Raw genomic sequence first — 12963 nt, 5'->3', positions numbered from 1 at the left:
AGCACTATTTTTGATTGGTGTCCTTGCCCACACCGTGTGGTTTGTATAGAAGTTGTGTTATTATGTTGTTTTGGTTTTTGTTTTTTGTTTTTTGGCTTTTGCTGCCTCTCTTGTCTTATTTGACCCAAACTTGATGCTTTCCCGTTCATCCATGAGAAAGGGAGACCTCCTGAGTCATCTCTCTCTCTCGCACACACACACACACACACACACACACACACACACACACACACACACACATCTAGCAGCTAATGTACCAGTCCACGAGTTGTCGGAAGGCTTTGTAAATGAGCGGGTTGCGACTGCAGAGCAGACCTCCCCCCCGCCAAGCCTGGGCTTTCTCCCTGTTCAGGTCCCCCAGGCAGGTCCACATGTCCTCGTACACCCGGGACACGCACCATTTTGAATGGTCATAGTGGGAGTTGAACAGGACCAGCCCCGGGAGCCGCAGCCGCTTCACGTTCATGGCGTGTTTGGGGAGGGAGCAGTTGGAGGGGAGCTCGTAGTCTCTCCTCTGCCAGCTCTCCACCAGCAGGTCGGTGTCCAGGGCCTGAGCCACCCAGCCCACATAGATGTCTGGAAAAGAGACCATGTTAAGCTAACTGCTAACCATGCTGGTGTTTAATTTACCTATTTGACTCATTAACATTGAAAGTAAAACCACACCTTTTTATAAATCAGAGCTTGGGAGGGCCTCATAGTTGACCATCCATCCATTATCCAAACTGCTTATCCTGTTCTCAGGGCCACGGGGATGCTGGAGCCTATCCCGGCGGTCATTCGGCGGCAGGTGGGGAGACACCCTGGACAGGCCGCCAATCCATTACAGGGCCAACACATTCATACCTAGGGAGAATTTAGTAAGGCCAATTCACCTGACCTGCATGTCTTTGGACTGTGGGAGGAAACTGAAGCACCCGGAGGAAACCCGCCTAGACACGGGGAGAACATGCAAACTCCACACAGAGGACAACCCAGGACGACCCCCAAGGTTGGACTACGCCGGGGCGACCGCGCTAACCACCGCGCTAACCACCGTACCGCCTTCTCACAGTTGTAAACTACAAAAAAAGAACATTTTATCAAGGTATTTCGTCTTGTTTTAACTCTCATCATGCATATTTCAAGGTGTTGCTGGTAAAATGTTCTCACCCATTTATAGATATTAATACTTATTTTAAGGAAAGTGTACTTGTTTCATGATAACAGGACTTGTTTCTAGACATTTACTCTAAAAAAAAAGGAAGATCATCTTAAATCGTTTCTTCTTTCAAGATTTGTTTCCTGTTTTCTTTTCCTGAAAGTCCCTTATAGTCTCACAATCATGAAACAAGTACACTTTCTTGAAACAAGCGATAATATCTGTTAATGAGGAAAGAAAATTTTACCAGCAATGTCAGGAATTAAGACTTATGAGACTTAAAACCAGATACAATACCTTGATACGTTTATCTTTATTCCCATGCTGCCGAGCCCTGATATTTAAAAAGGTGATTTATAAACCAGGGTTTTACTTTGCATAATAATAAGTCACACATATCTCTGTCTCTCATATTAAAGTAAGTTAATACCACGTGTTTAGGTTACACTAAAGCCATTATTATGCTGCATAACAATGATTTATGTCAAACTAATCTATAAGGGATAGAGATGTTTGTGTCTGTCCTACTGCACTAGCCAATAATGACGTGTCGTTCAACTCCGCCCTCTAGTGGTCGTCACGAAACTGACCAACCGGTCACACTGTCTACATGTCTGGGGTGCTGCCAGGGATTCTGCACCCCAGCTAATCGTTTCAAAAGTTAAATTCGCAACATTGACTCGCTTTCAACCTTCAGATCCCATCTCAAAACGTACCTTTTCAAATTGGCATAATTAGTCTGATACACGCGTTTTGTGCAGATGATGATTTTATACTTATCTGTTGTATTACCTTTTTATTGTCTACCCTGCTTTTTATTGATTTTATGCTGTCTGATACAGTGCTGCTAGTTTTTACTGTGTTCTGTAAGGTGTCCTTGAGTGCTCTGAAAGGTGCCCACAAATAAAATGTATTATTTATTGTTATTATTATTATTCTATTTGAAATATATTTTGTTACTTTTGAGATAATTCTTTGCAATAAAAGAAATAATACTATCTGCTTGAAATATGTGATATTTTATTTTTTGATATTATTTGATTATTATTATTATTGATATATTATTGATATATTGATATATGCTGATATATAGATATATTGTTATCACAGTGAACATCAACATTGATGTGAATCTTAAAGGCACCAGGAGAACTAAATCATGGAACTTGGAAAAAGATAAACACGAAGAAAGTAACATAAAAAGAAGAAAAGAAAAAAAGCAGATGCGGGTACCAGTTGTTTTTTTTTTTTTTTTTTTACAATTCAAGTTCAGTCCGATTGAACCATACATCTCTATACCTTCTTATTCTTCAAGATTGCAAAGAATAATAATTAAAAAAAACCCCAGTTCCTCATGCCTCCATAGCAAGACCTGATGCTGAGCCACCAAACATGATCTAGAACCCTCTCATGGTGCCTTTTAGACAGGCATCATGGGAGGGTACCTATGGGGACCCTGTGAAAGTACTGACCAAATATTATGTTCATATCATATTAAAAAGTCTATGCAGTAAGTATGGAGTCTTCAGTGACATTTTGTGATATATGTCCATAATGATTGTGTATCCCCACAATGCAACACTGGCTTCATAGCAAACTTTGCAATACACCAAACATCATCTGCTGTGGGTCTGTGATGTGAATAACTAACTGTAATGTCCATGAAAAATTCCTTACCATCAACAAAGTGTTCTGATTTGGCAAAACTGACAAACTTCTCCCCTTGGGCTGAAATAAGATGTTCAAGTCTCTTATTGGAGATCAGCGGTGGTTTGGAGCCCAGACACAACTGGGCCAGCGGTGCCAGGTCGGTCTGGAAGGGAGCTGGCACCGAGCAGTTATAGAGACGTGGGAAGAGGTATGCCATCTGATGGGCTGCGTGGGCAGGGGAGAGATAATAATTACTATAATATGACACAACATGTCAGAGCGACACTAACAGCAACAATAATCATTCCCAAAATATCCTCACATTATCGATATCACGATATTCAGTCAAACATATCGTGATATTTGATATCGTGATATTCATCAATATCAGATGATTCAGCGTTGTCACAAAATCCTAAAACTACATTTAAATGTTACCTGCATTATGGAAAAACAAGCTTCCACGACATGTCTTCGTGACAACACTGAAAGGTCAGCTGCGCTGCAGGTTTGTGTGTAAAAACATGTACTATAAGGCTGGGCGACATCGACAAAATCAAGTATCACAATATTTCTGACTGAACATCTCGATATCTATAACGTGGTGATATTTAGTGGATGACTCTCGGTTCTTTCATAAGATATGTACACAGCAGAAAATGTTGATAAATGATCATGAGTAATGTGGATGTATATGATAAACAAGCAGGTAGAAGCATTCATTGTTCATTTCACTAAAACAGTGGCATAAGTTCAGAAAAGTGTCTCACTTTACTGTAATGCAGCCTTTAAGACCCGGGAATGACAACATTTAAGTTATTTTGACTTGATTTGAGATACTTTATTGGTCCCTGTGGGGAAATTCTTCTCTGCATTTAACCCATCCTGGCTGTGTAGCTAGGAGCAGTGGGCAGCGGTCGTACAGCGCCCGGGGACCAACTCCAGTTCTTCTTGCCATGCCTCGGTCAGGGGCACAGACAGGAGTACTAACCCTAACATGCATGTCTTCCTGATGGTGGGGTAAACCGGCGCACCCGGAGAAAACCCACCACAGACACGGGGAGAACATGCAAACTCCACACAGAAAAGGACCTACATGATCCCCAAGGTTGGACAACCCCGAGGTTCGAACCCAGGACCTTCTTGCTGTGAGGCAGCACTAACCACTGGGCCACGACGCTGTTTTACCACCATATTACCACAACCACAATCCCACAACACATCTAGTCTCATATCAGCAAATAGATATCTTGATATGTTTCCGCACCCTATCTATGAATAGAAAACTGACAGTCGTTGCCTTTTGCTGTGTTTACATCTTTGGTTTTTGTAAATTGTGAGTTAGCTGCTGTGGGTTCTGAGCTGCTGTAAGTCTCTTTATCTGAGGCCTGTTGCTTCATGTCCATTCACTCACCGATAAGGGGGAACTGTCCATAGCTGTAGGTCACACACAGAGCTGTCTGGCCGTTGACCTTGCCAGAGGAAGGGTAAAGGTAACCTTGCTCTGGGAAGGAGGGGAAATGAGGAACACTGTGGGAAAGCCAGAAGCCCTGTGAGCGGTCCAAGTGCAGAACTCCTACCAGGAAGTACATAAGCAAAATGCATGACGTCTACACACCATCACAACAACCAACACACACACACACACACACACACACACACACACACACACACACACACACACACACACACACACACACACACACACACACACACACACACACACACACACACACACACACACACACTGTAGGTAGGCTATGGCAGGTCAGGTTAGTGAGTGGTCCAGAGTCAACAGGTGTTATCAGAGAGATGCTCTTTGTTCTGTTTACTCTCCTTAAACACCACAAGAGCATTGGTCTATTACTAAAATATGACATTGACAACTCTGATGTAACCATGAGGCCCAACAGGGAGGATGGATGGATGGATAGGTAGATAGATAGATAGATAGATAGATAGATAGATAGATAGATAGATAGGTAGATAGATAGATAGATAGATAGATAGATAGATAGATAGATAGATAGATAGATAGATAGATAGATAGATAGATAGATAGATAGATAGATAGATAGATAGATAGATAGATAGATAGATAGATAGATAGATAGATAGATAGATAGATAGATAGATAGATAGATAGATAGATAGATAGATAGATAGATAGATAGATAGATAGATAGATAGATAGATAAGATAGCCAGACAGTACCTTTTGTATGCCCGTATCCTTTTAAGTAATCCAGGTTTGGTGGTGCATCATTGTAGAAGGCATAGACGGAGCTGTTAGACTGAGAGATGCATTACATTATGTTACACAGACAGACAGACAGACAGACAGACAGATAGATAGATAGATAGATAGATAGATAGATAGATAGATAGATAGATAGATAGATAGATAGATAGATAGATAGATAGATAGATAGATAGATAGATAGATAGATAGATAGATAGATAGATAGATAGATAGATAGATAGATAGGTTACATTGTTATACAGTTCTGCATTAACAGACGGTTTAGGGGTTTGATGAATCAGTACCACTGTACAATAAACCACCTTTAAAACGAAGTTATGAATGATTTATAATATTACTGCCACGTAGCTGCAGGTGGGCCTAGGTGGGCCTGGGCCCACCCACTTGGTACTCAGGCCCACCCAATCAGGAGGCTTCCTTTTTTGCTGGATCATCCAGTGAATAGAAGTCAATGAACACTGTTTCAAAAATCAGACTACGCGAACAATAAAAATAAAACAATTCTTGTTCCTTGCTTCTTGTTTACCATATGACGATGATATGCCAGATCTTTTGAGCGGCAGTGCACTTCACAAATGCCAGATTGTAAGCAGCCCCTCCTCTTTCACTCGGTGCACATTGCACAGAGGAATAGAAGCCAACTTTCCGCCAGCTAGCTACTTGTAATGTAGGTTAAGAAAAAAACCATGGCGAAACAAAGCAGTTTGCTTAAATTTGTCACAAAAAGACGTGAGAAGCAGGAGGAAGAAAATTCAGCTCAAGTTCAGGCATCATTCTCAAATCACCACCCGCACCAAGCCAGTCATCTCCTGTGCCTCCTTTCTTTTTTCCGCTTGCAAACTTGTTTTTCACTTGTTTGGTATGTGACGCAATAGGTCAACCGGAAGAAGGTCCAATAGAAAGCAGCAGTGCACCTGGGTAGTGTAGTGGTCTATTCTACCAACATGGGGGTCGACGGTTTGAGTCCCCGTATTACCTCTTGTTTGGTCGGGCGCCTGGCCGTGTCTGCGGGTGGGGAGCCGGATGTGAAGAGTATAGGGTAATTGACCAAGTACAATTGGGGGGGAGAAAGGGGGGGGGTAGCAACCAGCTGAAAGGGCTGAAAGGGGGCATATCGCCACCAGCCATACCAGGGTTGGACAAACTTCCGTCAATAAATTGAGTCTCCTCCGGTTCTTGTATACAGGGACAACGACAGTAGTCCAATTACATGGCCTAATCGAGCTTTAAGCGTAGCTCAACTTAACTGTGCATGTAAACGCAGTGACTGTCTCATAGGCACGTCTAATTTAAACACCATTAAGCCCTGTTTTTGGAACATCCGGGGTCTTCAAAAATCTGCCAAGAGAATGGCAGTATTGACATTTCTGAAAAAAGAGGATGTTTCCATTGCTTTCCTCCAAGAGACTCACTTGGACAAGGACAATGTCAAACTGCAAAGGAACTGGGTGGGGCAGGTTCTTGCAACATCATATTTTTCTTTTAGTAGGGATGTGGCCATTTTGGTCAATAAAAATCTTGCATTTAGGCCCCTTAACTGTGTTAAAGACAGTTGAGGCCGCTATGTGGTTGTCATGGGGGTACTCTCAGGTAAGGCTGTTACACTTATGAATCTCTATTGCCCCCCTGGTTATTCCCCTGATTTTCTCTCTAAGGCCTTTGCAGAGTTTGCTGAACTGGCATCTGAGAATTCCTTTGCCGGATATTTCAACTGCCATCTTAATCCCTCTCGATAAATTTCCACATGGCTTCTCTCCTCCTTCAAAGCAAGCCAGGGTGCTACTTCTATATGTCATGACAATGGGTACTCGGACGTAAGGAGGGGGTTCCATCCCACTGACTCAGGGTTTACTTTTTTCTCTGCACCCCATAAAAGTTATACTAGAATCGATTACCTTTTCATAAAAATTATACTAGAATCGATTACCTTTTTCATGCCTTCATCAAAAACCTTTTTGGTTCTGTCATGTACCATAGGTAGCATCATCTTATCTGACCACACCCCTTTATGTATGGTTTATTATCTTTCTGAGGAAAGGGCATTGTCAAGGCACTGGAGACTTCAATCATCTCTTCTCAAAGATGATAATTTCACTTCCTATTTTACTCCAGAATTCAAGATATTTTATTCAGTTAATTCACTATCTACAGACAAACCCAGCCACTGAGGATGCACAAGCCAGTGCATTCTTAGTGCCGGTCCCAAGCCCGGACAAATGGGGAGGGTTGCGTCAGGAAGGGCATCCGGCGTAAAATCTTTGCCAAATCAAATATGCGGATCATAAATAAGACTTACATACCGGATCGGTCGAGGCCCGGGTTACCAACGACCGCCACCGGTACTGTTAACCAGCAGGGTGTCGGTGGAAACTATGCTACTGTTGGGCGAAGGAGAAGGAGAGGGGGAAAGCATGTCCAGAGGCTGCTAGAGAGGAGGAAGGGTAGGCATGTGGAGGTGAGAGTAGGAACTTTGAATGTTGGCACTATGACTGGTAAAGGGAGAGAGCTGGCTGACATGATGGAAAGAAGAAAGGTAGGCATACTGTGTGTGCAAGAGACCAGGTGGAAGGGGAGTAAGGCCAGGAGTATCGGAGGTGGCTTCAAACTCTTCTACCATGGTGTGAATGGGAGGAGTAATGGGGTAGGGGTAATTCTGAAGGAAGAGTATGTCAAGAGCGTGCTGGAGGTGAAGAGAGTGTCAGACAGAGTGATGAGTATGAAGCTGGAAATTGAAGGTTTATTGCTGAATGTTATCAGCGCATATGCCCCGCAAGTTGGGTGTGAGATGGTTGAAAAAGAAGAATTCTGGAGTGAGTTGGACGACATGGTGGAGAGGGTACCCAAGGAGGAGAGAGTGGTGATTGGAGCGGACTTCAATGGACATGTTGGTGAAGGGAACAGAGGTGATGAGGAGGTGATGGGAAGGTATGGAGTCAAGAAGAGAAATGTGGAAGGACAGATGGTGGTCAATTTTGCGAAAAGGATGGAAATGGCTGTGGTGAATACATATTTCAAGAAGAGGGAGGAACACAGGGTGACGTACAAGAGTGGAGGAAAGTGCACACAGGTGGACTATATCTTATGTAGAAGGCGCCATCTAAAAGGGATTGGAGACTGCAAGGTGGTGACAGGGGAGAACGTAGCTAGGCAGCATCGGATGGTGGTCTGTAGGATGACTTTAGAGACCAAGAAGAGGAAGCGAGTGAAGACACAGCCGAAGATCAAATGGTGGAAGTTGAAGAAGGAAGACTGTTGTGTGGAGTTCAGGCAGGAGTTAAGACAGGCACTGGGTGGTAGTGAAGAGTTGCCAGATGGCTGGAAAACCACTGCAGAAATAGTGAGGGAGACAGCTAGGAAGGTACTTGGTATGTCATCAGGACAGAGGAAGGAAGACAAGGAGACTTGGTGGTGGAATGAGGAAGTACAGCAAATTATACAGAGGAAAAGGTTGGCAAAGAAGAAGTGGGATAGTAAGAGAGATGAAGAAAGTAGACAGGAGTACAAGGAGATGCAGCGTAAAGCAAAGAGAGAGGTGGCAAAGGCAAAGGAAAAGGCGTATGGTGAGTTGTATGACAGATTAGACACTAAGGAAGGAGAAAAGGACTTGTACCGATTGGCTAGACAGAGGGACCAAGCTGCAAAGGATGTGCAGCAAGTTAGGGCGATCAAGGATAGAGATGGAAATGTGCTGACAAGCGAGGAGAGTGTGGTAAGAAGGTGGAAGGAATACTTTGAGGGGCTGATGAATGAAGAAAATGAGAGAGAGAGAAGGTTGGATGATGTAGGGATAGTGAATCAGGAAGTTCAGTGGATTAACAAGGAGGAAGTGAGGGCAGCTATGAAGAGGATGAAGAGTGGAAAGGCAGTTGGTCCTGATGACATACCTGTGGAGGCATGGAGATGTTTAGGAGAGATGGCAGTGGAGTTTTTAACTAGATTGTTTAACACAATCCTGGAAAGTGAGAGGATGCCTGAGGAGTGGAGAAGAAGCACACTGGTACCGATTTTCAAGAACAAGGGCGATGTGCAGAACTGTAACAACTACAGAGGTATAAAGTGGATCAGCCACAGCATGAAGATTTGGGAAAGAGTAATAGAAGCTAGGTTAAGAGGAGAGGTGACGATCAGCGAGCAGCAGTATGGTTTCATGCCACGAAAGAGCACCACAGATGCGATGTTTGCTTTGAGAATGTTGATTGAGAAGTAAAGAGAAGGCCAGAAAGAGTTGCATTGTGTCTTTGTAGATTTAGAGAAAGCTTATGACAGAGTGCCGAGAGAGGAGGTATGGCATTGTATGAGGAAGTCAGGAGTTGCAGAGAAGTATGTAGGAGTGGTGCAGGATACGTATGAGGGAAGTGTGACAATGGTGAGGTGTGCGGTTGGAATGACAGATGGGTTCAAGGTGGAGGTGGGATTGCATCAAGGACCGGCTCTGAGCCCTTTCTTGTTTGCAATGGTGATGGACAGGTTGACGGACAAGATCAGGCAGGAGTCTCCATGGACGATGATGTTCGTGGATGACATTGTGATCTGTAGCGAGAGTAGGGTGCAGGTTGAGGAGAGCCTGGAGAGGTGGAGGTATGCACTGGAGAGAAGAGGAATGAAAGTCAGTAGGAGCAAGACAGAATACCTATGCGTGAATGAGAGAGAGGACAGTGGAATGGTCAGGATGCAAGGAGTGGAGGTGACAAAGGCATTTGAGTTTAAATACTTGGGGTCAACTGTCCAAAGTAACGGAGAGTGCAGAAGAGAGGTGAAGAAGAGAGTGCAGGCAGGTTGGAGTGGGTGGAGAAGAGTGTCAGGAGTGATTTGCGACAGAAGGGTACCAGCAAGAGTTAAAGGGAAAGTTTACAAGATGGTTGTGAGACCAGCTATGTTATATGGTTTGGAGACAGTGGCACTGACGAAAGACAGGAGGCGGAGCTGGAGGTGGCAGAGTTGAAGATGCTAAGATTTTCACTGGGAGTGATGAAGAAGGACAGGATTAGGAGCGATTATATTAGAGGGACCGCTCAGGTTGGACGGTTTGGAGACAAAGCAAGAGAGGCAAGATTGAGATGGCTTGGACATGTGTGGAGGAGAGATGCTGAGTATATTGGGAGAAGGATGCTGAATATGGAGCTGCCAGGGAAGAGGAGAAGAGGAAGGCCAAAGAGGAGGTTTATGGATGTGGTGAGAGAGGACATGCAGGTGGCTGGTGTGACAGAGGAAGACGCAGAAGACAGGAAGAAAGGGAAACGGATGATCCGCTGTGGCAACCCCTAACGGGAGCAGCCGAAAGTAGTAGTAGTCACTATCTACAGACAATCCCTCTATCCTTTGAGAGATGAGCTAAGTGCTTTACATAAAACATAAAATGCATTAAGAGAAGCAACATAAGGCAATAAAAAGACATTTGAAAACATGAAAAGAGATTAAAAGTTAAAGTGCACTGTAAGATGAAAATCAAAAGCTTCGAGTTTTATTTAATAAATGCAGCAGGGTGCCAGTGGAGTTTGTGTTTCCAACTCCTTCCTTCCCAATTATGCCTTTCCACAAATTGTAATTTCCTCCTGCTCGCGCATTGAAATCTCCAAGTCCAAGCAGGATTAATTTATCCTCCTTGGGGACTTTGGTGAGGACATTGTCCGGGTCGACATAGAAGCTCTCCTTTACTTCATCTTGTGAGTCAAGTGTTGGAGTGTATGCACTGAAGACAGTGATGCTTTGGTTATTTACAAACGCCAGTTGTATTGTCATCAGGTGTTCATTGATGCCCAGAGGAAGCTCAGCAAGGTGGCAAATTAGGCTGTTTTTGATGGCAAAGCCTCAGCTCATCGGCTGCTTTTCCTTTCCAGAAAAAAAAAGTGCAACCACCCTTCTTGTTTTTCAGCTGCCCTTGGTCGGCCAGTTCGGGTTTCAGAGTGCGACAATATCGATCCGGAATCTTCTCAGCTCTCAAGTGATGATGGCAGTACACCGTTCAGGTCGATTGCTACATTGACTGTCCATCAGGATTTGTATGTTCCAGGTTCCAAAACCACATGGTGGTGATCCCTCTGGATGTGGTAGTCCAGACTGGAGGTATGAGGCAGACTATGTTTAGGGCACCTTTTCTAGCCCCCTCCTCAACTGGGGTGAGCAGAGCAGATAGGGCTGCTCAGTCATGGGTGCAGCAGCTGAGAAGCCCCTCTGCCTCAGTCCCAGGGCTTAGCGACTGATCATATACCCACCGCCTGTGTGTCAGGTTGTGGCTAGGGGCTGCCAGATTTCACTGTCCTGCCCCCGTCACCTCTTCCTGATCACCGCAGGGCTTTGACCCTGGATGTTTATGGGTTGATCCTTGTGGGAGAACGCCTGCGCGTGACACCTTTTGACATGGAGCGGCTGATGCGCCAGCAGCCACCACACGGTCCTTGGCAGGGGGTGGACAGAGTCTAATGGCATGGAAAACCAAGACGATTGGGGACCACCCTCAGTCGCAGCCTTCATCCGCCTTCACTGCCGTTGTGACCTGGTGACATTTTCCACCAGTTCCACCGTTGAGGTCTTTGTTGGATCACGCTTCATCTGGAACCTCCCCCTTGACCTATCTGCCTTGGGTGACCCTACCAGGAGCCACGCTCTAGACAGCATAGCTGCTGGGATCATTAGTACAAGCATGCGTCTCCACCACATCACACACCATCTACACACCATCACAACAACCAACACACACACACACACACACACACACACACAGTGACAGTCTCACCTTGTAGGCTTGTCCTTCGTAGATCTGCCTCAGTGTACTCCCTATGGCCCCTTCGGTTGTGTTGACTTCAAATTTACTCTTCCTCCAGCTCCCCACAGAGGAGTCCAGGTACATGTAGTTCACCCCACTGCCCACCTCTCCAATCATATACTTGGGTAGTTTGTATATAATGAACCTGAATTAGTAAGAGGGGAAACTCTGGTAGAATGAAAGAGGTCACTTTGCTCATAGGTCTTGATCCATTTTTCAACATAGTTGAAAATGGTCACGAAACTTGGAGGTTTCCATTTCCTTCTTGTTTGCTTGTCAAAAAGACACACAAGAACATTCAAGGACCTCACTGGAAATAACAAAAGTGACTCTTGTTTTATCCTGACGCTGATGTGATATGACAATTGAGTACAAAGGTCAAAAATACGATATCAATTTACTAAAAAAAAAAAAAAAATCAACTCACCAATCCACAGGCTCACCGGCTTCATTTCTGCAGGAAATCTCTGTCCTACATACTGTGCAACTTAGTGAAACCATGATAACACCCAGCCATACGCTAAACACTGCTGCCATCTTCACCAACTATCTGAAATGAAACATGCGGAAGAAAAGGGGAATTAAAATCTTTGGTCAGTTTCTGTTTTATGACTGAGCAACTCTGAGAAGTGAAAAAGGCACCGCTGGCGAGGGATTTAAAAAACAGGAAGTCATGAAATCTGTTCACATGACAGGGAAACCCCCTGGCAGTGAAGAGAGACTTAAGAGATACTACTATCGATCTATCTATCTATCTATCTATCTATCTATCTATCTATCTATCTATCTATCTATCTATCTATCTATCTATCTATCTATCTATCTATCTATCTATCTATCTATCTATCTATCTATCTATCTATCTATCTATCTATCTATCTATCTATCTATCTATCTATCTATCTATCTATCTATCTATCTATCTATCTATCTATCTATCGATCCATCGATCCATCAGTCTGTCTATCTATGTTTTTGGACTCTCTCTGTCTTACTCTCACACAGTCAAACACATTCACGCCTGTGGGCACAACCACAGTCTGCTATTGATAGCTGAAGTACAGCAGAAGCTGTATTTAACCCTTAAAACAAACCCATACCAAATTAATCACATCATTCTTAACATGAATACTCTGTAGAAGAGAGC

The 12963-nt window shown here is 44.0% G+C and overlaps 1 protein-coding gene across 1 annotated transcript; it reads right to left on the bottom strand.

The window, feature by feature from the left end:
- Positions 1 to 215: 215 nt before the first annotated feature.
- dnase2b (deoxyribonuclease II beta) lies at positions 216 to 12346 on the bottom strand. The gene is made up of 6 exons (XM_056276426.1): positions 12244 to 12346; positions 11787 to 11961; positions 5006 to 5084; positions 4206 to 4367; positions 2819 to 3016; positions 216 to 576 (listed from the first exon to the last, which is right to left on the bottom strand). Exons 1-6 carry the CDS (start codon positions 12315 to 12317, stop codon positions 242 to 244), a joined length of 1023 nt encoding a protein of 340 aa, XP_056132401.1. The 5' UTR covers positions 12318 to 12346; the 3' UTR covers positions 216 to 241.
- Between the last annotated feature and the right edge of the window lie 617 nt (positions 12347 to 12963).

This window comes from Lampris incognitus, chromosome 3, assembly GCF_029633865.1.
Source record: "Lampris incognitus isolate fLamInc1 chromosome 3, fLamInc1.hap2, whole genome shotgun sequence".
NCBI classification, from domain to species: domain Eukaryota; kingdom Metazoa; phylum Chordata; class Actinopteri; order Lampriformes; family Lampridae; genus Lampris; species Lampris incognitus.
This window is presented reverse-complemented; position numbering and strand designations above follow the sequence as displayed.